This window comes from Muscardinus avellanarius (assembly GCF_963383645.1).
Source record: "Muscardinus avellanarius genome assembly, chromosome: 18".
In the NCBI taxonomy this organism is placed as follows: domain Eukaryota; kingdom Metazoa; phylum Chordata; class Mammalia; order Rodentia; family Gliridae; genus Muscardinus; species Muscardinus avellanarius.
This window is the reverse complement of record NC_137804.1, coordinates 35,875,020-35,901,661: the sequence shown is the minus strand read 5'-3', so window position 1 is coordinate 35,901,661 and position 26,642 is coordinate 35,875,020. Positions and strand designations below refer to the sequence as shown.

Sequence of the window (26,642 nt, the reverse complement as noted above, 5' to 3'; positions counted from 1 at the left end):
AACACCAGCGATCTGGCCGGAAGCCTCAGCTCCAGCATGGAACAAGCTGAGCCCCGGCAGCCTGGGCCCTGCCCTGAGCTGTCCAAACTCACGGCTACTAATGCACAGCAGAGCCGCCCTCATCTACTGAGTGGATGAGCTTGTAACACTTCATGCAATGCATCAACAGTTTCTAAAGAGTGCTCTGTGTTTGCAAGAAAAAAACATACTTTAACTCATACATTGTTTGAATTATTTCATAATGAATACATATTACTTTGATAATCCAAAGACCACAGATGATTTGCATTTCAAGGAAAATTTATTTTTATGCCTTTCTATGCTGTCTTTCTACTTGTTTCTGCTTAGAAAAATGAGGTCTTGAAAATGACATTAAATTAGACGCATTGTTCTATTATCTTTTTCCTCCCTATTTTTAAAGGAAAATGCATTAATTGTGAAAAATCTGTAGCACACAATAAGGAGCAAGTAAGAAAAATTAATTTCAGAAAGACTAAGGAATATTATGAAATATGGAAAATAGTCACAATATTTGAAACCAGAAAGCAGGCTCTGAATATATTCACTTAGATACTGGCTGTATATATATATCTTTCCCACCCCGTGGCAAATACCAGAAATGTATAACAATGATTATCTTTTGGGGGCATTTAAAAATCTTTCCGAGAGGCTGGGATAGCTCAGTAGTGTATGTAGAATGAGGCCTTGGGTTCCTTCTCCAGCACTGCCAAAGGCACACATGCATGCCCACACCACAAACAAACAAAACTACTTTCTTGGCAGTTTTCAAGTACAAAATGCATTGCTATTAACCACAGTCACCATGCTAAACTCCCCCTCCCATCGGCTGTTTCTCAGGAAAGCAAGGGCCATGCGTTTCCTTCTCTACACCTGATTCAGAAGATGTCTGGGACTCAGCCCACAGCTTGTGCTCCTATTGGCTGGGCTGCTGGGTCCTAAGCTGTAACCAGGTTCCTCTATGGAGTCAGCTTCTGTAGATGCTGGATCCATCTAGGACACCAATGACCAAATTCATCTTAAAAATGTCACAGCACGAGTGCATTCTGCAAGGCCTCTCTCATCTGGAGATGAGCTAAACTCACTTACCATCAGCAATTAAATCAGAAGACCTTATGGATCTATGTTCCTCATGCTGGGCCGTCCTTCCTTGGGAGGTGGCTCCTCTAGGCTGCCCACATTTAGTCTGTCTAGAGCTCTTATGCATCTGAAACCAAGAAATGCCTTGCGCTTTAGAAAGCAACCACTGAAGCACTGTCTGATGAGTTTTATTAATGCAGCAACACATAACCAGAACTCTGACACTTTGTTCTTTCCTTAGATTTTTTTTTGGGGGGGTACTGGGGATTGAAAAATAGGAGTTTTCTATTTCTGAGGTACATCCCCAGCTTTTTTAATTTTGAAATAGGATCTTGTTAAGTTGCTGTGTGTTGGCCTTAAACCTGCAATCCTCCTGCCTCAACCTGCCTAAGTACTAGGATCCCAAGTGTGCACCACCATGCCCAGCTCCTTAGACCAGACTCTGAATAGGTAGAGACTGTGACTTATACAAAGATAACAAAGATTCTGACATCCGGGGAGAAAAGTATGCCTCCTGCAAGTCTATAAATCTTCTATTACTTGACTCAGGTGTTTGCTACCACTGGGAAGTTCTAGTAAATATTGAAAAGGAATCAGTGAGCATCTACACAGCTCCGAGGCACTGCTCGCCCATGAAAGCCAGGATGTTTAATTTGGATGTGGAAAAACAGGCTGCCAAATGAGTGTTTTTGTTTCTATTTAGCAGCAATAAGGAATGGGAAAAAAAGAATAATTCAAGTTTGGCTTTACAAGATAAGAAAAACCTATCTCCTTTCTTCTCTTCCCTCTCTTTTGTGGTACTTGGGTTTGAACCAATGGACATTCTACCTCCGAACCACACTTCAGCCCTTTTTACTTTCTTTTTTGAAACAGGGTCTCCCTAAGTTGCTGAGGGTTTCACTAAGTTGATGAAACTGGCCTCAAACTTAGAATCCTCCTGTCTTAACATCCAAAGTACTGGTATTACAGGTATGCCCAGCTCATACTTTCTTTTGATACAAGTTTTCATTCAGATGCACAGTGCTGGCCCCTTAGGTTCCATGAAATCAGGGCTTGTTCACTCTGCTGTGCCCCAGGCCTTAGCACAATGCTTCATTCCCAGTGAATACCCAGGAAGGCCCAGGTCTGGGGTGACATGAGGGTAGGGCCAACAAGAGGACACTAGCAGCCTAGGGACCCTTGTGTGTGGACACTGGACTGCCCCCCAGCGAATGACCAGCAGAGAATGCAGCTCACCACTCCAGTGGCTTCTGCATCAGCTCAGGACTGAGACAGATAATCTCCATCTAAAACCCCAAAGGCGTGCCTTTTAATTCTGTGACAGCAATTGCACGTGTGCATATTAAGAGCTCTCAAAAATCTGGACCTCATTGACTAACTGGAACAATCAGTCTTGATCTGCAGATATAATGGCTGTTACCGTAGGAGCTCTACTCCAGGACTGATCTTAGAAAAATCTAACGCTCAGCCTCGTGGCATGAGGCAAGACAATTAATGGGCTTATTTGGGGGTAACTAATTCATTTGGGTCTCCCCATCCTTCAGACAAGAGGTAGTTGTAACAGAGAATGGTTTGCTTCTTTAAACATCTTTTTAATGAATAAATATTTTCTCTTTCAGGAATTAGTTTCTCACTCTTTTTCTTTCATCTTAAGTACTGAGGATTGAACCCAGCACCATTTTACCTTCAAACAGTATCCCCCAGCCTTCGGTTGATTTTGTTTGTTTGTTTGTCTGTTTGTTTTGGTACTGAGCTTTGAACTCAGGGCCATTCTACCTCTGAGCTATACTCCCAGCCTACGTGAGTTATATTTTGAAACAGAGTCTCACTAGTTGAAGAGAGTATCACTACTTGTTGAGGCTGTACTCAAACCTGCGATTCTACCGTCTCAGCCTCCCAAGTATTATTATTACAAGTCTGCATCACCACGCCAGGCCCATTTTAATTTTGAAACAGCGTTTTGCTAAGTTGCTAAGAATGGTCTCAAACATGTGATCCTTATGACTAAGCCTCCCAAGTACGGGGGTTATAGGTATGTGCCATCATGCCTGGCACAGTTTCTTACTCTTTAAGTTAGTGTGTTCACAAGGTTAGGTTATTGTAATACAAGAATCTCATTTTGTTAATAGGTATTCCTGCTGATCCTATTATGGGACCATATTAGTTAGCAACTGAGATTCAGCAGCGAATGGATTCCTTCAGAACCCTGCAAGACAAGAAGGGGAGGGGATTTAATAAACAAGTAAGCAAATCGATAGATAATTGGGAAAACAGATGCCTGCTATTAAAACAAAATCAATGACAGAAAAAATAAAGCAACGGGGTTGGAGAGGGAACGTCGTGCAGTGTTGAAACTGGAGGGTTAGGACAGGGATGAGGGAGTAGAGGAATGCCCGGGAAAGAGCACTCTGAACGTAAAGAACACCAGGGAGCACCGTGCAGGGCAGTTAGGAGGAGAGCAAGTTACAGAAGTCAGATACAGCAGGGCCTTAAAGCCAAGTAGATCAACGTGAGGTTCCTTAAAAGACTGGGGATGGAGCCATCATGTGACCCAGCTGGAGATCTTCCCTTGGGAACTGAGGTCAGAACAGCACTGGGATACCTGGGCGTCCATGTTTATAGCAGCGTAATTCACAACAGCCAGACTATGGACCAGCTCAGATGAGTGGAATGCGAAGCTGTGGTATATACACACGATGGAATTGTATGCAGCCATAAAGAAGAACACAATTAAGTCACTTGCAGGAAAATGGACAGAACTTGGGAATATTATGCTAAATGAAGGGTCCTATGTTTTCACTCACGTGTGGAAGCTAGAGAGAAACTGGGAAACAGAGAGGACTCAGATAATGAGGGGAGGGAACAGTAGAACTGACTTGAGGAAGAAGATGTGGTGAAAGGGGAGACCTGGTAATGGGAACAGTTCAAATGATCTTCTGTTCACATAGGCAGTTATCAGTATCATGCGAGCACCACGTAGGGGAGGTGGAGGGAGCTAGGGGGAACTGGGAGGGAAACACACCGAGGCTATGCACGGGTCCGTTTCTATCACTGAACTCACTAGGGTGTGTAATGGCAATGCACCAATAAAAAAAAATGAAGAGAACTCTGGTATCTTTTAAGATATGACAGAAAAAAACCACTGGAAGATTTTATTTTTATTTATTTATTGTTATTTTTTTATTGGCGCACTGCATTCATACACATTAATGGGATACAAGATGGTGGAGAAGTACATGCATACATCCCCAATTAGCCCTTACCCAATCCTAGCCCCATTCCCTCCCCCTCCCTCCTCCCCCTGCTTGGCTTAGTGATTGAGTTTGATATGTTTGTTAAAGTACATCATATGCAATAGAGAATTTCTCTCTTCCCCCTCCCTTCCCCTCAATTAAATCATGTTATTTGCACATCTATAGAATCTCACCAGAAGATTTTATTTTATTTTATTTTATTTTTTGGTGGTACTGGGGAAGGAACCCAGAGGCTTTCTACCTCCGGGCTATACTCCGAGATCTTTTTTATATTTTATTTGGAAACAGGGTCTCACTAAGTTGCTGAGAGCCTCACTAAGTAGCTGAGGCTGGCTTCGAACCCATGCGATCATCCTGTCTCAGCCTCCCAAGCGCGGGGATTACAAGCGTGCGCCACCACGCCCGGCTGGAAGATTTTAAAACAACAAAAAAATGCAATGCAAGTGAAGTGTTTAAGAGAAAGTTTTCAAACCAGGCGTAGTGGAGCAGGACTGTGATCCCAGTACTTGGGAGGTTGAGACAGGAGGATTGTAGGTTTGTGGCCAGTCTTAGCAACTTAGTGAGACTCTGTTTAAAAAAAAAATAGAGCTGTTGAGTACAGCTCAGAGGTAGAATGCCTCTGAGTTCAATCCCAAACACTGCAAAAATAACTAACTAATTAATTAATTAATTAATTAAAACCAGGGCTGAAGGTGTAGTTCAGAGGTAGAATGCTCTTGAATTCACTCCCCAGTACCACACACACACACACACACACACACACACACACAATTGTATGGGATACAGCCAACAGAATAAGCGTCGCAGCTTAGTGATAGAGTCCACTACAGAGAGATGGCATTTCCCGGCCCCCTTCCTGCTTGTACCAATAACTGGAGCTGCTCCCTGCCACTGCCCCAGCGGCCCACCTCAAATGACCAAAATTCAAAGCTCAAGGTCTGAATTCTACTGAATGCCTATCACTTTCATGTGACCATAAGGCTGAAAATCCTAGGTCAAACCACTGCAAATGGAGGCCATTATACTGAAGGCGCAGCAAGATTCGGTCTGGTCGGGCTCAAAGTACTCTCTGTTAACTCAAATTCATCCTGTGTGGAGGGTGTTTGTTTTTATCTATATTAGATTGACTGGTCTATGTTCTATTCTTCAATGTAGAGTACTTATTATGTAATGAAAATGGGCACCTAGTAGCTATACACAAATGCAAATATTACATAATCAAAAATTCTAGAGAATTTTTTAAAAATTGTTTCTCTTTGCTTTTCCTTTTGGAATTGGAATTAAACCCAGGGGCATTCTCCTCTGAGCTAGACCCCCAACCCTTTTTTATTTTTTATGTGGAAACAGGGTTCAGCTAAGTTGCTAAGGCTGGCCTGGAACCTGTGATCCTCCTGTCTCCGCATCCCAAGTGCTGGGATCCCAGGAGTGCACCACACCACGTTCAGCTTCAATTTGTTCCTTTTTTAAATCAAGAAATACAAAGCCGGGCGTGGTGGCGCACGCTTGTAATCCCAGCATTCGGGAGGCTGAGACCTGGAGGATCACGGTTCGCGGACAGCCTCAGCTACTTAGTGAGGCCCTCTGCAACTTAGTGAGACCCGGTTTCAAAATAAAGAATTAAAAAAAAAAAAATAGGGCAGCGGGTGTAGCTCGGAGGTCAAATGACCCTGGGTTCCATCCCCAGACCCACCAAAAAAAAAAAAAAAAAAAAAAAAATCAAGAAATACAGACTTGATCACTTGAGGTCACATTACTACCTGATATCCCTTGGTATAGCCATGTTCCTTCCTTCTACCCACGCTGTCACTCTTGGCCCTTGCCATCATCTCTCTCCTGAAATACGACCACCATTCTCTCACCAGGCACCCAGCACCCAAGGACATTTCCTTTCCCAGGAATCCTTCTAAAATCTAAGCCAGAGGACACTGCTTCTCTAAAGGGAGCATCCCAACAGCTGCTTACCCCTCCTGAGCTCTCCCTGATCTATGGGGACACACAGCACTTCCACCGTTTGCTTGACTGCATCTCCTGCCCCTCTTCTTCCTCCTCTCCAGGAGCTCTGGCCTCCTGGCTTTGCCACAAATAGCTTGGACTGACCCCTGCCTCCGCACCTGCTCAGTCAAAGCCCAATGAAGCCAGGACGCTTTGTGTTCTGCACAGACAGGACTCTCTGAATCTGCTGGATAAACACGCACGCCTGAGAACATGGAACTGCGGAAGAGGAAAGGGAATACTGGAATCTCGGACCTGTCAGTACTGAGGGGAGGGAGTCCTCAGAACTTCCTTCATGGCCAGCATTTCCTGGCGTGTTCTCCCCATCATCTCACAAGGCATACAAATAAAAAGGGTCCTGTGCCCAACTGAGTTTGAGAGACACCCAGGTAAACAAAAGCCAAGCAGGTTTCTTTCCTGAAATACTTCTCAAGGTGTCGACTATGTTATCTCATTATCAAGCTGTAAGAGAAAGATGTATCATGGAATATTTCCTTCCATAACTGACCACCGCTCATTTTTAAGCAGAGCGTTTACAGACTAACATGGATCCTAAGAGTACACAGGGGGCATCGTTTCTGGGGCGCTGCCTGTGCACGTTATGATACGTCAGCTCACATTTATCCCGCCAATGAATGGCACACGTGTGATGAAGAGACAGAGAATAGAGACAGAAATAAAGACGAGCCCACGTATAGTGAAGCAATTAGGTGACCAATCAGAGGGTATGGAATAGGGGAGGATGGAGCCTCTTTAAAACGCAGGAGGTACATAGACATATGTATCAAAGTTAATCACCAAACAAGCATGGGATCTAGGGAGGGGGAGGGAATGGGATGGGGGCTGGATGAGGGCTAATTGGATGATGTGTGCTTGTATATCCTCTCAAGTCTTGTACTCCAATGTGATATATGATTACAATGCACCAATAAAAATAAATTTACCAAAAAATAAAAAATAAAGACGAGCCCAAAGGAAATGCGAACAGAGAGGCAGAACAGGTAGAACGGGTTCTACCTTTCTTTCACCCCAAGTCTTAATACTGAGAAAATTCCCCCAAATACAGAACTTTACAGACCAGCACAGTAAAGGATTTAAGAAGGAGCTTCAGAAGCAGAAGCTCTCTCCACATGGCAAAAGGTAGATTTAACAGTTATTTTACTGTTAACCCCTCAAACCTTTCACGGATTAACCTGAGTTTTAAGAGTTCTGTCTTTTAAGACATCTTCAAACACTCAAGAGATGAAAATTATATTTTTACATAAGATAGGGTTTTGATGAATTTGCCTAGCCGGCCCCTGTCGATCACGGTCAACGTACCCAGAGCGCAGGGCCAGCCATGCCGTCCGGATTGAGACGCGTTAGAAATGTTCTTCCCTTGGCATGGGGGAAGGGGAGCTGTCCTATGGATTTCTATGCCAGAGATTTAAAAGGGGGAGAGGAAATAGACTTTCTTTCAAACTTGTCATCTTTCTATTCCTTATAAATCTTTCTGACTGTCCTTTCGAGTGTCAATGTCACTGTGGAACTTGCTAAAGGCTTTAGATTTAAGATAGTTTGAAACCTTTCTGTTCAAATTCTGACAGGCCGAGACGGGGGTGGTATTACTGAACCACATGCCCATAATTCCTCCTGAACTGAACTTACAATACATCTGGTCTGGCTGCCTGAGGTCTCTCTACCATTAGTGACAAAGATCTCCCAGCCACCTTTATTTGAGTTCTTTAGCTCAGAAATGGATTCTGAGACTACAGCTCAAAGCCCTGAAAATAACTGTTATAAAAGAAGAAGAAATAATAGGAAAAAAACCCAGAAAACCCCTCAAGAAAAAAGTTCCTATGATATATCTAGCCTTTTCAGGAAATAAGGCAGATCCTGATATGAAACCCAACTTCTATAAATGTATGCATATTAATACATTTTATTGTATATATTTAAAGTAGACAACATGATGCTATAAAATAGAGTAAAATGAAAGTGAAATACATTAACATACTCAACATTTCATGTAGGTACCGCTTTTTCCCTCCTGTCAAGAGTATGCACAGTAGCTGGGCAGGGTGGTACACACCTGTAATCCCAGACTTGGAATGCCGAGACAGGAGGATTGCAGGTACCAGGCAGCCTCAGTAACACATGCCCTTAACAATTTAGGCTTAGGTCTCAGCCTCCCAAGTACTGGGATTACAGGCTGGCATCAATGCCCTGCTCCTCTGACCTATTGTGTGTGTGTGTGTGTGTGTGTGTGTGTGTGTGTGTGTGTGGTGTTGCAAGAGAAAAACTGTAAAAAAAAAAAAATCAGTACAGATTCCTCAAAAAGAACTCTGAATCTCCAAGCTCATTTATTATCTAAATTCAATTATTGTGATCTGGAACCCACAGGTCTGCATGGATCTACAGGGCAGCTGCTACCTGCATGGTGTTTCTAAACATGTGGAACCTGGAACCTGGAAAAGGCCAGCAAGAAAAGAGACAGACATGCTGTAACTATAAAATATGAACTGGCCTTGGGGAGGTGGGCCGGCAGGGAGGGAGGGAGGGCCTTAGGGAGGGCCGTGCCGGGGTAGGGAGGGCAGGCCCCAGCCCATTTAAGGAGGAGGGAGGACCTCGCCACCCCACTCACCCTGCTCCCTCCAGAGCAGCTGCAGCCACCTCAGAGCCCGCCCGGCAGCGAGTGGCCACCATGGTGAAGACCATGATGGTGAAGACCCAGATGTAGCCGGCCCAGAAGCCGGGCATGAGAGGGCTGCAGAAGCAGGTGAAGGTGTTCCAGAGCAACGCCTAGGCGGGGAACTTAATCCAGCTATCATCTCCATGGCGGAGCCCGTGCTGTGGCAGGAGGCCGCCCTGGTGGTGGGCAGGGATGGCCACTTCTTCGTGAAGGAGGACATCCAGCTCATCTTCCACATGGCCGCCGCCAATGGGATAGGTCGCCTGGTTATTGGGCAGAACGGCATCCTCTCCACTCCTGCTGTACCCAGCATCATTAGAAAACTCAAAACCATTGGTGGCACCATCCTGACGGCCAGCCACAACCGCAGAGGGCCCAATGGAGATTTTGAAATTAAATTCAATATTTCTAATGGAAGTCCTGCTCCAGAAGCAATAACTGATAAAATGTTCCAAATCAGCAAGACAATTGAAAAATATGCAATTTGCCCGGACCTGAAAGTAGACCTGGGTGTTCTGGGAAAGCAGCAATTTGACCTGGAAAATAAGTTCAAGTCCTTCACAGTGGAAATTGTGGATTCGGTGGAGTTTTATGCCACGATGCTGAGAAACATCTTTGATTTCAGTGCACTGAAAGAACTTCTATCTGGTCCGAACCGACTAAAGATCGGCATTGATGCCATGCATGGAGCCGTGGGGCCATAGGTAAAGAACTCGGTGCCCCAGTAAACTCGGCAATCAACGGTGTTCCTCTGGAAGACATTGGAGGCCACCACCCTCACCCCAACCTCACCTACACAGCTGACTTGGTGGAGACCATGAACTCAGGAGAGCTGCCTTTGAGGCTGCCTTTGATGGGGATGGGGATCAAAACATGAATCTGGGCAAGCATGGGTTCTCTGTGAACCCATCAGACTCTGCGGCTGTCATCGCTGCCAACATCTTCAGCATTCCGTATTTCCAGCAGACTGGGGTCCGTGGCTTTGCACACAGCATGCCCACAAGCGGTGTCCTAGACCAGATGGCTAAGGCTACAAAGATCGCTTTGTATGAGGCTCCAACTGGCTGGAAGATTTTTGGGAATTTGATGAATGCAAACTGTCCCTTTGTGGGGAAGAGAGCTTCGGGACTGGTTCTGACCACATCCGTGAGAAGGATGGGCTGTGGGCTGTGCTTGCTGGGCTCTCTATTCTAGCCACCGCACACAAAGCATGGAGGACATTCTCAAAGATCACTAGCAAAAGTATGGCCGGAACGTCTTCACTAGGTATGATTGCGAGGAGGTGGAAGCAGAGGGTGCAAACAAGATGATGAAGGACCTGGAGGCCCTGATGGCTGACCGCTCCTTCATGGGGAAGCAGTTCTCTGCAGGTGACAATGTCTACACTGTGGAGAAAGCTGACAAGTTTGAATACAGGGACCAAGTGGACAGGAGCATTTCGAGAAATCAGGGCTTGCGGCTCATTTTTACTGATGATTCTCGCATCATCTTCCGACTCAGTGGCAGTGGGAGCAGGGGCCACCATCTGACTAGACATCGATAGCTAGGAGAAGGACGTCACCAAGATCAGCAAGGACCCACAGGTCACGCTGGCCCCCTTGTTTCCATTGCTCTGAAGGTGTCCCAGCCCCGGGAGAGGACAAGACATACAGTGTCCACCGTCATCACCTGAGAAGACTGGCTGGCTGCGGTACGTCCCTCCACCCAGGACCCGTCCACATCATCTGATCGAAGAGCATGGAGAGAAGCACAGTGTACTCGCCCAGGCTTTTAGGATTTGACTTTTCCACTACCCGGTTGTTGATGAATGGCACGTCTGTGAGGCACTGTCCATTGAGATGCCCTTGGGAGCCAGGCGGGAGAGGGAAAGAGGACTTACACTGATGCCAGTTCCTTCTCATGCCTTCTGCCCTGCTGCTGTGTGGGCAATGGTCTCCTTGGCATCAGGCAGTGTTTATACCACATTGTAAGGTAGAGGCTAAGTGTCCACGAGCAAGGCCATATCTCACCCAGGGATGCCCACAAAATGGCAGCGTGAGTTCTGTTCTCCCTGAGGAATCCACGCCTTCCCTTTAATATTTAATTGTAATCCAACAAAATGCAATTTCTGGTGCCTTCTCTCCAATCAGTTTTCCATTGAGTGAGACATGCTCGTCTATAGCTTCCTGACTTATTTTACTGCATGTTCCCATTTGCACAGATATTCTGGAATGTTAAGGCAAAATAAGCTACAAAGAAAATAAATAAAATAAAGTATGAACTGAACCTCAAAGGCTTAGTTTAGAAATAGAATGTAAGACGTCTAAGTAATGACTTTTTATGTAACTTCATGGCTTAATAATGTTTTAGACTTATTAGGGCATAAATAGATTAAAACAAATTAAATTTTAACTGCTTTTATAATAATCAATTGTTATAACTGTAAAAATTGTATTACTGCATAATAAAATTGTATAGAAAATTTTCTTAAAATTAAATAAAATTACCTGTTTCTTGTTACTGTGTGTGTGTGTGTGTGTGTGTGTGTGTGTGTGTGTGTGGTGCTAGGGATTAAACCCATGGATATTTTACTTCTGAGCTACTTCCCTAGCCCTAAATTTATTTTTATTTTTGAAACACAGTCTCACTAAGTTGTTGAGGGGCTCTTTAAGTTGCTATGGCTGGCCAGAAACCTACAATTCTCCTGTCTCAGCCTCCCAAATACTGGCATTACAGGCATGCACCACTATGCCTGACTTCTTTTTAACCTCTTTGAATGTGGCTTCTAAAAACTTGAAAAACTTGGAAGTAGACTCTGTTGCTCACGTTATATTTGCTCTCAGACATTGCTGTTCAAAATTAGACTCAAGTGGTCAATCCAGGTAAACACATTGTATTTTCCACATAATTCTACTCAGAGAGCTGGCATTTCCTGAACACTTAATGCTGTCTCTGTGACTCAGCCATCTGGGAACACTGGAAACCTTTTGATGCTTTTCCTATTATGTAATAAACAGCAATTAAGATTCTAACAGAATTTTTCTATTGCATCGGTGGTGCTAAAAACCACCTAAAGCAATGACAAAAAAAAAACAATGAAATTATTTATCAAATACAAAAAAAAAGATGGCTCAGGTGTTGGAGGCGGCAGAGCCCAGATTCTTTTTGTGTATGCGTGTGCATTGTGATTTTGCATAATATTGAGGTATAGAGTATCATAAAAACACATGCATGTAACTCTTATTATCTTGCCCACAGGGTTCCCTCCTTGCTCAACCTCCCCCTCATGACTTTTAAATTGGAATTGATAATTTTGTATACATTCATAGCAGTATTTCAGCTACTGAATTCTTTACAAGCTTGCCCCCCCCAATCCCCTGGAGTCTCTGCTCATTTATCCGATGCTGCTCTTATTTCCATATATCTCTCTAGCTTTCACATATAAGGGAGAACATACATCTAATCGCTTTAAGAGCCCAGATGCAGAAATACTAACAATCTGTCAAGCACCTTCCTAGGACTAGAGCTCAGTCTTTCCTGCTATAAGAGAGCAATGGTAAGACCACCTCTCTCACAGGATGATAGAAAAAAATGGAAAGTTCCCAGCCCAGGGCATGTTTGTTAAGATGTCTAAGCTGTGATAACTATAACCAACCCAGCATTAAGCCATCTCTTTGGTTGTCTAAAGAGGGTTTCTACATTGAGACAATCTTCAGTTTTACCAGGCTTCCTTTACAGAGCCTCATCTCTTTGACTAGTTCTCAGTATGATTCCATCAGCTGTCAACACACCACACACTGGTGACAGGACATCAAAGGGCCCCAAGCCAAGTTCGCATTTAAGGATGATGGTGACAAGGACTGTCAGAATCACACCAGGGACAAGGCTGCTTCTACCTCCCAGAACCCGCTCTCTAGCTCTGTGGGAGTGGTGCTACTGAGCCTGCTCTAAGTACCAGGGCCCCCGCGTATGCTCCTCTTAATTAACATAGGACATGCACATAAAATACTGGCCAGATGGAAATTAAACATTTTACTACAAAAGGGTGAAATGCTCTGCTCTAAAATGGAATCTATATTTCAACAGAGTCATTAACTAAATTTCAACCAATTGTTTGCCATTTGATGCATATCACTACAGAGTAAGACAGGATAGGCTGTAACACAGAATTGGTCCCTCACACTTCCAGTATCCCAAGAAGAGGCAGGGTGAGGACAAGAGGCACGCTATGAATCTCCATTGATAAAGGACCCTGAGAAAAGGCTGATTCAGATGACCTCCAACAGACTCAGAAAGCAGGTAAAGAACTAGACATGGGACAAGAAAAAGTGTGACACCGCAGATAGTTACTCCTCTCTCATGACTTTCAAGTCAACTCACACTTTTTTTTTTGGGGGGGGGTCTGTGTGTATAGTACTGGAGATAGAACCCTAGGACACTCTGCCAGTGAACTAAATCTCTGGCTTTTTTTATTTTTAATTTTGAGACAGGGTCTTGCCAAATTATCCAGGCTGGATTTGAAGTTGAGATCCTCCTGCCTCAGCCAACCAAGTAGCATGGGACACCATACCTGGCTAAACAGAGAGAGAGAGAGACAAAGAGACAGAGAGACAGAGAGAGAGACAAAGAGAGAGAGACAGAGACAGAGAGAGAGAGAGAGAGAGAGAGAGAGAGAGAGAGAGAGAGAGAGAGAGAGAGAATGGGCAATGGGGATTGAACCTAGGGGCATTCTGCCTTTGAGCTTCACACCCAGCCTTTTATTTTTTTTAATGTTGAAACAGGGTTTTACTGAGTTTCTGAGGGTCTTAGTAAATAGCTGAGGCTAACCTTGAACTTGCATTCCCTGTCTCAACCTCCCAAGAACTGTGATTATAGGTATGCTCCACCACACCCGGTTTAAACAACTACTCTTTAACATGCAAAGATGTCCTCATACTTTTGACATAAGTAGAATGGCAAAAAAAATCTTGGTGTCCTCTGAAAATATGGCTTTGAGCAGGATAGCATTTGTTACAGGAATACGGGCTATAGAAAGAGAAGAAACTTACAAATCTGAATTTCCCAAAGAGAGATTTTATTGCAAAAAAAGAAAGGGAGGGACAGCATTCATATGTGTTTGGAAAAATATTGTGTTAAATAAGCCTAAATAGATTTCTTTATTGGAGAACTCTCCAAACCCTTAGTAAGCCAGTGCACAATATAAGTTTCCAAACAGGCATTTTCTACGGCTAAGCTTATTTTCAGCGGAACACAGACACAGAGTGCTAACCTAGGCCAGCACACTTACAAAACCATGCTCCAAAGGCCAGGCGTCACACAGGACTTTGATCTAGGTGGGCTGGCCCAATCTGAGTATGCCCAGCACCTGCCATGGTTGCAGCAGGCTGACAGTGTGATGCTTATGAGGTGTCCATGTGTCACTAGTGTGTGAGCTCACCAGGGAAAAAGAAGGTAGACGCAGGGGACCTGAGCCACACCTGGGGGTCACAGTAAGGGAACCAAGTGTGCAGGAGGCACCCCGAGCAGATGCATGGGCCAGGCATCAGCCAAGCTCAGGGCTAGAGAAGGGCAGGCAGGAGCGGGCCACACTGAGGACACAGCTGGGGACCTGGGCAGTGAAGACAGGGGCATGCCAAACAAACAAGGCAGACCTCAGGCCAAGCCAGTGGAAACCAGCAACTTCCTGCACCTAGACAATCCTTTGCCTCACAAAGGGAAGGGAGGAGGAGAAGACAAGCACCTGGACATGTCCAGCCCTCCAGACTGACAAACAGTTCAACACACATGCTCATGTCCACAACCACCTAGTGCTCTTGGAGACATGAGCTGTCAGTGGCTGACGATGTGCCCACGTGATGACCCAGGCCCCCCCTCAAAGACCAAAAGGCAGTTTTTTGTCATTTAGAATGTCGGTGTATAAAATGTTCTTGGTGCTGAAGCCTGATGTGAAGCATTGGACGCTGAGATTCTTACTCTGCATGACCATCCATCAGCCTGTGCTGGAAATGTTCAAGGTCTAAGGGGCGTGGCCCCAGGCCTGCAGGTAAGATGCAGGGCGCCGGCTGCAACACTATTCTAAAAAAAGATTCTGAATTCGGAAACATCTGGCCTCTGGCTTTCAGATAAGGGCTGGTAGACCTGTGCCATATGGTAATGTGTACACGGTCTATATTGAGAAAAATGTCTTCACTGCTTCCCTCTTGCTCAGATGCGCTAAACAGGGTTGGGACAAAGCAGCTGTGAGTTTTGCTGGAAAGGGCGCAGGCAGTCAGAGCGGATCACTTAAGCTTATTGGAGACTTCAACTCATGAAGCACCAATAAGTCTGAATCAACAACTCTTGAGCTCTCTTATTGTAATAAATAAGATTTTAATTACCTCAGACAATAAGCAAGCAGCGGACCTCTCCTTTAATGGTGCTCTCACAGGTTTTATCTGGAGCTTTCTCGCGGAATTAACTCCAACTTCAGTTATTAGTGAAAACACAGCATGACTCAATACCTATTAGTGCTGTATGAACCTTGTCTTGGGTTACCAACCACAGAATGGGAAATGGGCCAGGAACAGAGAGAAGGCTCCCATGGGGTAGAAGCCATCAGAGGTACCTACAGAAGTACAGACTGGAGAAGGGCCAGCAGTCACAGAGGAACTGGGGCCAGCCACTATAGTAGCACTGTGTTATCCGGTGGAATATTAGGAGTTTTGTGGTCTTAAACAACACCAATCACATCTACAGAATCCTTGTCCCCATCCAGATGAACAAATTCACAGGCTCCAGGGATTAGTAAATGGAAGTTTTGGGGGGCCGTTGCTATGCCTACCAGAATTCGGAGGTAATGTTACCTCTCCGTAGTCCTTAAACTTACCAAATACGAGCAGCGTTAGGGCCTTTGCACATCCCTGTCCTACCAGAAGGGTCCAGCTCATCTCCATCTTCATAAATATCACTGGCTCCAGAGACCATTTCTCTCCTGTCAAAATGTCCCTCTGCTTCAGAGACAGTGTTGCAACTCAGATTATACAGCTACTTAGGAGACTTTGTGTTCAATTTCTGTGTCACAACTACTTCCTCAACATCTTGAAGGAAGGGGCTGTCCTTTTCTAGTTTACCTGTGTGTCCCAACACCCACACAACAAATGACTCACAAGAAAAGTGGGCGCTTGGCCAGCAAGGGGGCTGGAGAAGTGGTGAGGGCAACTGGGGATCCAAATTGTGACCGGTCTCCAAGGCCTGGCTTTTTTCCTAACTTGAACTGAGGTGTGAAAGATGCTAGTTATGAGCAGGGCATGGTGGTGCATGCCTATAACCCCAGTATGTGTGGGAGGCTGAGATTTGAGGCCAGCATCAGGAATTAGCAAGACCCCATTTCTTTTCTTTTCTTTTTCTTTTTATTTGGGGGGGGGGGCAATACTGGGGATGGAAACCAGCATTCTACCGCTGAGCTACATCCCCAGCCCTATTTTTTATTCTTTATTTTGAAACAGGGTCTCACTGAGCTGTGGAGGGCTTCATTAAGTAGCTGAGGCTGTCTGCGAATTGCCATCCTCTGGTCTCAGCCTCCCGAATGCTGGATTACAAGTGTGCACCACCTCGCCCGGCTGAGACCCCGTTTCAAAAATTAAAATAATAAAAAGCCTTGGAATAAAGGTTTACTCCTCAATAAAATGTGCGCGGGCGCGCTCGTACAGAATGCTGGCTATTGAAGGGACTTTATTTTGTTTTTACAAAGACCACTGTGGTTAATTATTAGACTGGGTGTTTTTAAGTATAAGAACTATGAGACCAAATCTAGGATTTCTGCCAGAAAAATGCAGGTGTAATTTCTGGACATCTATGAAGTGCAGATGACCTCAAGACTTCCTGGGAAATGGGAAAACCTCCAACACTGGTTTGTTGCACTTAACGCTCAGGGAGAAGCCCCGGCTTCTTGTGGGCACATACTTAAAATCAGCCTGCAGAGTGCAAGTAGTGAGGGAGCATCGAAATTCCCAAGATCCTGACTGGTTCTTGAGTAGACTCCAAAGGCTCTGGGACCAGCAAGGAGATACGTACCGGGCAAGGTACATTTCCTCTCTAAAAGCCACAAGGGAGGAAGCTGCTTCTTAAGAAACAGGTCCTCGGTGTTTAAATATGTTTAAAATGTGGCCACAAAGTTTAAAAAATCTGATTTCACTAGACATAATGCTTCAACAGCTCAGTCTGACTGACACTAGAGGACCAGTGGGTCCTTGCAGCAGGGCCTCCTGTGCACTGGGATACTGCAGAGCATCCCTGACCTCTACCCCCTAGAAACGCACACCATACCACTGCCAGCGACGTGAGGACCTCCAGCCGGGGTGCCAGGGTGGAAAGAGCGCAAGCCTCAGATGACAATCATCCCACCAATCCCTGCAGAGTCTTCAGTAGTGACTTTTCTCTGGTCCCCATATGCAGTACATACAAGGTAAATACTGTCCCTGGTGCTGATAAATTATTCCATGCTATATATTCAGATCTTTACTTTACAGTCATCCAAGGTTCTTGAAGTTATAACATAGTTATAGGGAAAGAAATGAGCATCCCTGAGATGTTCAAACAGTATAAAATCTGTGGTAAGAACTAGTTTTAATAAGGATCTCAACGTAACCTAAAATATTACAGGCACGTTTTGGACAAAAGTGAGCAACTTGGCTGTGCATATTTTAAAGTGAAATTCAACTCGGTTACCTTTCATCTCTGCAATGCAAGTTTCTCCAAATATATCACAAAGGAAATTAACATGTTTATCACATTTTAAGAAAGCAAGCTAGGAACCAGATGGGTTTCAGTGAGGAACTCGCTTCATATGGGCACCCTCGCCATCTGACATTATTTAAAGAAAAAAATTCAAGCAGCATGGTCAAACATTAATCTGGGCCATTGTGGTTGCCAATATTGATTAGCTTTTGAATGCCATGGCTTCCTTTAAGGAATGGAAAACTGATTCTTTAAAGTCATAAGGTTTCAAAAGTACAGACGTCTACTCTGTGTATTTCCCTTTGCTTTTCAGGCACAGGGGATTGAACCGAGGAGTATTCTACCTCTGAGCTACATCTCACCTTATTTATTTATGTATTTATTTATTTAGAATGTATGTATGTATGTATGTATGTATGTATGTATATATTTAGCAGTACTGAGGATGGAACCCAGGGGTATTTATCTCCGCGATAGACTCCCAGCCCTATTTTTTGTCTCTCTCTCTCCTCTCTCTCTCTCTCTCTCTCTCTCTCTCTCTCTCTCTATATATATATATATATATATATATATATATATATATATATATATTGGGAGGGTCTGGGGATGGAACCCAGGAGCACTCTACCTCTGAGCTACACCCCCTGCCCCCTATTTTTTATTCTTTATTTTGAAACAGGATCTCACTAAGTTGCGGAGGGTCTCACTAAGTAGCTGAGGCTGGCCACGAACCCGGATCCTCCTGTCTCAGCCTCCCGAATTCTGGGATTACAAGCATGCGCCACCATGCCCGGTTTCTTTTTATTTTTGAAACAGGGTCTCACTGAGTTGCTAAGTGCCTTGCTAAGTAGCTGAGGCTGCCTGCAAAGCATGATCCTCCAGTCTCAGCTTCTTGAATACTGGATTATAAGTATGCATCACCATGCTCAGCTCATCCCACCTTTTAAAAAATTTTTATTTTGAAACAGGGTCTTGCTTAGTCAGTGAGTCTGGCCTCCAACCTGCAATCCTCCTGTCTCAGCCTTGCAAGTACTGAGAATACAGGAGTGTGCCAACACACTCAGCTACTCTTTGCATTTTTCTGCACTAAAGTATAAGAAGGGGACAAGTGATCTTAGATTTGGAGGGTGTAATAACAAGTGACGCTGAGTTTCCCAGGCCCAAGCTCCAGAGACCTGCTCTTCCAGGGTAGCCTCCAGATTAAATTTTAAATTTTTTAGGCAGAGCTGTTTTGTCCAGGGCAGCATTAACTAACTAAATGGTAGCCCAATTCTAAGACAAAAGGCTACAGAGTAAAACTGGCTGGACACAACTATCCCTCAACTTACCACCGATGGAAACACATCGGCAGGACCGGAAGGGAAACCCCACTCAGAAACATGATGTAATTTTGCTTCTAGGAATCAAGTTTTCCAAATATAAATAAAGCTAAGACTTCTAAGAAATGATTCAGTCCATTCAAAGGGAGCAGGAGGACCCATTAAGCAGAAACCCTACCCAGGAGACATACAATTAGTGTGACTAGGACGGGAAGTCCAGAGAGAGCCATCGTAGTGCAGGGAGGACTGGGGTACTGAGAATTTGTCAGCTCAATGAGAAAAACATGAAGCATTTTCTCAGAGCCGCCATCTCTGACTTTTCCAGGAATAGTCAATGAAAACAACCTCTATATGTCAGCACAAGCATGGGCTTTATGAGAGGTGTATTTTGGTTCTCATCCATGGTACCTCGATCTCTCTTCAAGGCAGACCATAGAAGCCAGAATTCCTCTTCCCCAAGGTAAACCATGGAAACTAATATTTCCCCTGCCTTTCTGTTTTGGAGCTACCCATGAAGAAATTATATTATCTACTTTGTCTAATAATGTATCATAGCCGGGTATAGTGGTACATGACTGTAATCTCAGTACTTGTGAGACTGAGATAGAAGGATTGCAGGTTTGAAGATAGCCTCAGCAAGTAGCGAGACCCTCATCAAACCAGAAAGAGCCTGTTTCAAAATAAAAATTTAAAAATAGGCCTGGGGTTATAGTTCAGGGGCAGAATACCCCTGGGTTCAATCCTCAGTACTCCTCACAAAATAGTATATCATAAGACCTTCATTTAAGAAGGGTCCCACCTTGTACCTAGGAAAAAGAAATCTTGTAAAGAGGGGTCACAAAGACCCCAATTTGTAAGGGTTGGCCAGAAATTCCACAGGCCTGGGCTGATGGCTGGGTCTGAAGACCTGAGCAGGTCTGTAGGGTTGAGCTGGGACCAGTGGGCCCGGGAACGCTTCCCCAGGGAGATAGTGTGAGACCTTGAACTACTTTAGTGAACACCAAGATGGGGGCTGCTGAGAACTGGTTGCTTCCTGATGGTAAGAAATCTCACAAATTGATTGGTCTGTGTTGTAAACATATAGTAGGAGGAACAGAGGATGAGCTTATGACCCCTATATCCTCAAAAATATCTATGAACAAAGAGATACTATCGATTTTCCCATCTTTAGGGGATGTTCAGGTAAGCTTCGAGGGGTCCCAGAGGGTCGATAAGCAGGCTTGAGGAGACGGCAGAATGGTGAAAGCCTATAGACCACTCCTAAATCTGTTGTCATGGTTCCGATTTGGAATGTCCCCCACAGGCTCCCGTGTTTCAAGGCTTGGTCCCCAAGGCAGCACTGTCCAGAGTCGAGCTTCTAGAAATGAATGGATTGTGAGGCTATAACCTCATCTGAGGATTCACCTATGTGATGGATTAACGAAGTGACCCAGTTGGATGGCATGCTCTTAGAAACCCTGGCTCCTCTTCCCTTCTGCCCTCCTTTTCTCTTTCTCTCTGCTTCTCGCTGCCACAAGCTAAGCAGCATTCCGCAGCCACACCCTTCAGCCATGCCTTTCTGCCTCACCTCCACCCAAAGCCATTGGGCCAGCCGACCACAGATGGAAACCTCTGAACCTGTGAGCCAAAACCAATGTTAACACATGGGTGTAGATACAGACTTTCCTTGTAAAGGGCATTGCAAATATTCATCAGATTATCAAAGCAGAATATAAATTGTGAGATACTAAGAGTTGAAAACACTGTGTGGCTACTTGCTTCCTTTGATTAAAACATGTTCCCAGTCACTCCACAGACTGAAACCATCCTCTTTAGTCCTTACACTTTTGTGGAAGGACTATACATTGGGAGAAGCAACCAACCAACAGATATGTTTATCACCACAAAAGAACATTCACACGCTGACCATGATTTAAAGAAAGAAAATCAGGTTAGTAATGGAAGGAATAAACCATCCCCAGCAGACATGACTGATGGAGCTGGCGATGTACATCCCGCTCACCCTGTGCGTAAGTTCATGACTTGGTGCACCCTGCCCTTCCATTTAGCAGCGTGGAGCTGTGAGAATACTGACACAGAAAGTCTCAGGTCTGAAGAAAAATGGCACCATCCATCTTGGCAAAGTTAAAAGAAAATCATAGCACTGATGGTGAGGGCATCTTTTGTGTGTGTGTGTGTGTGTGTGTGTGTGTGTGTGTGTGTGTGTGTGTGTGTGTGTATGGTACTAGGGATTGAACTCAGGGGCCTTCTACCTCTCTGAGATGCACCAGCAGCCCTTTTTAATGTTTTATTTTATATTAATTAATTAATTTATTTATTTATTTATTTTTGGTGGTACTGGGGTTCCTGGAAGCCCTTCTACCTCCAGGCTACACTCCCAGACCTATTTTTACATTTTTATTTTGGAAACAGGGTCTCCTAAGCCAGCGCGCGCGGCTGGCTTCAAACCTGCACGATCCTCCTGTCTCTGCCTCCCAAGCGCAGGGATTACAAGCGTGCGCCACCACGCCCGGTACTTAGTGTTTTATTTTAAAACAGGGTCTCACTAGGTATTGGAGGGTCTTGCTAAGTTTCCAAGGCTGGCTTCGAACCTGCGATCCTCCTGTCTCAGCCTCCCAAGTACTGGGATCACAAGTGAGCGTCACCACACCCTGCTAGGGCGTCTTTCTCAACAATAGGCAGGAGCAAGAAAATCTTCCACCAACTTTGCAAGTGAGAAAAGGTCCTAAGACCCTGCTTCCTACACCATGAGGCTGCCATTTCTAAAGGTGATAATTAAGCCACCTTTATTATTATCACCTTTAGAAATTTTAAGTTTCACACAAAATGTCACCTTCGGAAAGCAAGGTCATCACAAACTGAAAGAAATATGACAAACTCCAATGAGCACGGGTGAGTCTACCCAAACCAGGAGTCCCCTGACTTGTCAGTGTTTCTACAGTTGCAAAGGAGAAACTAGATGGCTAACATCTGCCACACTAAATAGATGACGTAGAGAAACAGAACCAGGTCCTGTCTGGGTCTGATGAGTCTGATGTTTGAAGATAAGTAAGATAATCCGATGGATGCGAACACCTGAAGTGCATCTACACTTGCAGGGCTCTCTCACCTCAACGGGAAACCTTCTGCCGTTCACGCTGTGTTCGGAGCCAGCCGAGCCATTGCTATGGCCCCAGTGAAACTCCACCTTCTCCGCCTTGAATCTTCCAGGAAGGCCGGCACCACTGACGAAATAGTCATCTTTCAACAGGATGGCGACTGTGTGGGACAGAAGGAAGGGGGAAAGAAAGTGAGCTGTGAAACCAAGCTAAGGATTTCTCATGTTGCTTCTAGTTCATGATTACCAGGATGAAATTGTTTCTTCATATGGCTATTAAAATACAATCCAAGCTAGGTGTGCTGGACCACACCTGAAATCCCCTTACTGGAAAGGCAGAGATAAGAGGATCACAGGTTCAAGGCCAGCCTCAGCAACATAGGAGACCCAGTTGCCAAATAAATATAATAAAAATTTGGTTTGAGGATGTAGCTTGGAGGTAGAATACCCCTAAGTTCAATCCCTAGTACCACATACACACAAAATAAAGCATAAAGATAAAATACAAGTCAGTAAGTAGGGTGTGCTGGAGCACGCCTGTAATCTCAGTACTTGGGAGGCTTAGACAGGAGGACTGCGGGTTCAAAGCCAGCCTTGGTAACTCATGAGGTCCTCCGTAACATATTGAGACCATTCCCAAATAAAGAGAAAATATGGATGGGAGCATAGAGCGCCACTGGATGCAATCCTCAAAACACACACACACACACACACACACACACACACACACACATCAACAGTTTAGATAATTTTGTTTATGCTATGGACACAGACAAAACTATCAATACCAATGTCAAGGACACCATGGGGAACTGGAGGAAATGTTGTGAGCATGGATGATTCCATCACCCTAAACCTTATTATAATGCATAATTATTATTAGTTTTATTTATTTATTTATTTGGTGGTACTGGGGTTCCTGGAAGCCCTTCTACCTCCGGGCTATACTCCCAGACCTATTTTATTTTTGGAAACAGGGTCTCTTAAGCCAGCACAGCTAGCTTCGAACCTGTGCGATCCTCCTGTCTCCGCCTCCCAAGTGTGGGGATTACAAGCGTGCGTCACCACGGCCAGCTATAATGTATAATTATACGTTAACAATAAAAGTACTAAAAAAAAATAAAAGTCAAAACCACCAGTCTAAATAAATTAGAGTATGCTAGCCACTGAATTCTCTTTGTTTCAGCCTCCCAAATAACGGGATTATAGAGCGGGATATGGTGGTGCATGCTTGTAAACCCAGTGCTTGTTAGGCTGAGACAGGAGGATCACAGGTTCACTTCTGCCTCAGATACTTAATGAGACCTTCAGCAACTTAGTAAGAACATTTCAGAATAAAAAATAAAAAACAGGGCTGGGTGTAGCTCAGAGGTGCAATGTCCCTGGGTTTTATCCTTAGTACTACGATGATGATGGTGTTGGTGGTGATGGAATTACAGGTATGCACCACCACACCTCTCTGAGATGATTCTTTTTAAGCACTAGTTCTTGGATCTACCCCAAGATTCAAGATCTGGAAAAAGAAGGGAAATATATACAGTGAACCAAATGCAAGAAGCAAGTTTCTTTAATCAGAAAGCCTAGCTAAAATATGAGGGGAAAAGACAAAACTTGCATTTTTTTTCCAATATGGCAGCAACAACTGTGGGAAGAAAGGGAGGATGGAGGACGACAGGCCTTACATGTGCTAAACATGAACTAAGGAAGTGCAGGACAAATCTTCTCATTCAGTCACCCAATACTGCAGATGAGCTGGGCATGGTGGCACATGCCTGTCATCCCAGTACCTGGGAGGCTGAGACAGGAGGTTCCCAGGTTCACAGCCAGCCCAGCAACACAGGGAGGGCCTCGGTACCTTACTGAGACCCTGTTTAAAAATAAAAAATACGAGGGCTGGTGGTGTTGTTCAGGGGTAGAACACCCCCAGGTTCAATCTCTCGTAACACACACACACACACACACACACACACACACACACACACACACACAGATTTACTCTACCCTTCTTTTAAATCTAAGAATAAAAAACCTCCCGTAGCAAAGAAGAAAATATACATGACAGCATCAACAACAGAGAACCTCAACCAATTTCAATCCTTAATTTCAATAACATACCTTTCTAAGCCAAGCGTGGTGGCACATGCTTCTAATCCCACTACTTGGGAGACTGAGACAGGAGGATCACAGGTCAACAGACAGCCTCAGCTACTTAGCGAGGCCCTCTGCAACTTAGTAAAACCCCATTTCAAAATAAATAAAAAATAGGGCTGGAGGTGTAGCCTGAAGGTAGAATGCCCCTGGGTTCATTCTCCAGTACAAAAACAAAACAAAACCTTTATTTCTTTAAATGATGGGAAAAAGAATTTGAGAATAACTTGGATTTATACTAAGAGAAAATTTTATTTTTGCAAAAGGAATATAATACCTAAATGCAAACAAGTCAGTTTTAATTCTATGAGATGAGGGATATATACTTTCTTTCTCTCTCTCCCTCTTTCTCTCTCTCTCTCCCTCTCTCTCTCTCTCTCTCTCTCTCTCTCTCTCTCTCTCTCTCTCTCTCTCTCTCCCCCCTAAAGTGGATTCATTCATTCACTTAACAAATTCTTATTGGCTGCTAAATCTGTGCAGGATGCCAACCAATAATACTGAATAGCTCCTAACCAAAAGCCAAATAGCGTGGGCCATGGGAAAGCTCTCAGATCCTCCCTGTCTCTTCCTGAGGAGATCCCAGTTAGAGCTTTGGAGGGAGATCCTGCATGCAAATTAGGTCTCTATAAAAGATAGGGACTAGACTAATGACCCGTTTCTAAAACAGGGCAATTAGTTTCAGTACTCCTCTATATAAAGAAAGCATTAAAAGCGAGTGAAGAAACCCTGCTCATATAAATCCCGTTTTATTGCATTCAAAAGACAGTTTTTCTCCAACTTCTGAAAACTATTCAGTGAATGTTCAATTAGCGGGAAGGCGAGTTAAAGGAAGAAATGAAGTCAAACAAGTGTTTCCCGTGCCAGTTAAACACGCAGTGGCGCCGTTCCAATGCTACTCTGTTTGGGGCACGTTTCAGAGCAGAGGTGAGCACTCTTTTCCTGTTCAAGGCCATTTGGTAAATATTTAGGCCTTGCAGGCAGTCTCTGGAGCAAACCCTCAGCTTCACCTCTGTGGCAAGAAGTGGCCAAAGACAGTATGTTCATAAACCTGGAAGCCTATGTTTAAGAAAGCTGCATGCAACCACCCGAAAATTCAAATTTGATAGAATTTTCACATGTCACAGAGTATTATTCTCCCTTTGATTTTTTTAATTATTTAAAAATGTACACAAAAAGGGGGCAGAGGGCCTGTCATTTTATCACCCCTAAAATATAGTATTTTAGAAGATTAAAATATGATCTAAGGTACTATACAATTGGTATGTGTGTAAAGATCATAGAAGAGGTCTTAAATAATACCATTATTATTAATATTTGTACAACTCCTCTGCCAATGTGAAAATACCGAAGCACTTAGCTCAGTAGTATCTTAAATACAGTTGTGTATCATGAGGCTGCTATAAATTGTAAATATAAAATTTTGATTTGGAATGCATCTGTTACAATACACTCAGGACTCCACATCATCCTATAAATATTTGATTTGTACCCTAAATCATTTATGTCTCTGTCAGGGGTCATTTTACTTGTTTTGTATGAATAATTAAAGGCATAATTAGGGAACTGTACAATCTGAAACGTTAATTTCATTTTTCATTTTGTAGAACTTCTCACCAGAGTACACAGCGTGCTATATGTACATCTATCCCTTTCCAAAGACAGGTTCTGGGTTGGTTGGTTGGTTTCCATATAAAACTGGGGATAGAGATCTTTGCCAGCTACCATGGCACAATTTCCTAATGACCACTGATAACAGGACTGTTTCCAAACAGAAGGGAGGGAAGGTGGCTAGAATGAGACACCGAGAGTCTCCTGAGCGTGAACTCAGGAGAAGACTGGCAGTTCACTGTGCCCCTCAGAGGAGTGCCTTTGGCACCTTACCCCTCCAGTGCACCTCAGTTTTCATGGCTGTTCAAAGGGGATAACAATAGTGCCTTCCAACGCTTCCACACCTGAAGGAAGCCACGCCTGAAAACACTGAGTGCCAGGAACCAGGCCAGCACACACCCAGGGAGTTATTGTCCATTGTTTCTAGAACTGAGGTGGGAACTCAAGTCCAACACAGAGGGGAGGCCACCCAGGTGGAACATTCCATTTTCAGAAGGAGCAAATAGTCTTGCAAGAAAATAAAACATGTCATCAGGCAGGGACCACAGGAGGGCCACATGTGGCCCAAATCCTTCCTGGGAGGAGATCTCAAGAAGCCAGTGGGTACTTTAAATTCATGAATATGCAGATTTTTAAAAAGGCATTTCCTGCTGGGCAGAAAATGGCCCCTATCTGTAATTCAGTACTCAGGAGGCCAAGACAGGAAGATTGAAGGTTTGAGGCCGGCCTAACAACTTAGCGAGGCTCTCAGAAACTTTTCG

The 26,642-nt window shown here is 44.3% G+C and overlaps 1 protein-coding gene and 1 pseudogene across 3 annotated transcripts in view; one reads left to right on the top strand and one right to left on the bottom strand.

Moving 5' to 3' along the window:
- The window catches only part of PTPRG (protein tyrosine phosphatase receptor type G), a gene marked incomplete at both ends in the record, with an annotated part of 780,672 nt that overhangs the window by 302,415 nt on the left and 451,615 nt on the right, over positions 1–26,642 (bottom strand). For both annotated transcript variants that reach the window (XM_080714880.1, XM_080714881.1), the window contains one exon: positions 22,138–22,286. In XM_080714880.1, coding sequence (XP_080571006.1) covers positions 22,138–22,286 — 149 coding nt within the window. The remainder of the gene's footprint in view (positions 1–22,137; positions 22,287–26,642) is intronic.
- Positions 9,028–10,687, top strand: LOC308276942 (phosphoglucomutase-1-like; annotated as a pseudogene). Its single transcript has one exon. The product of its transcript is annotated as a phosphoglucomutase-1-like (transcript).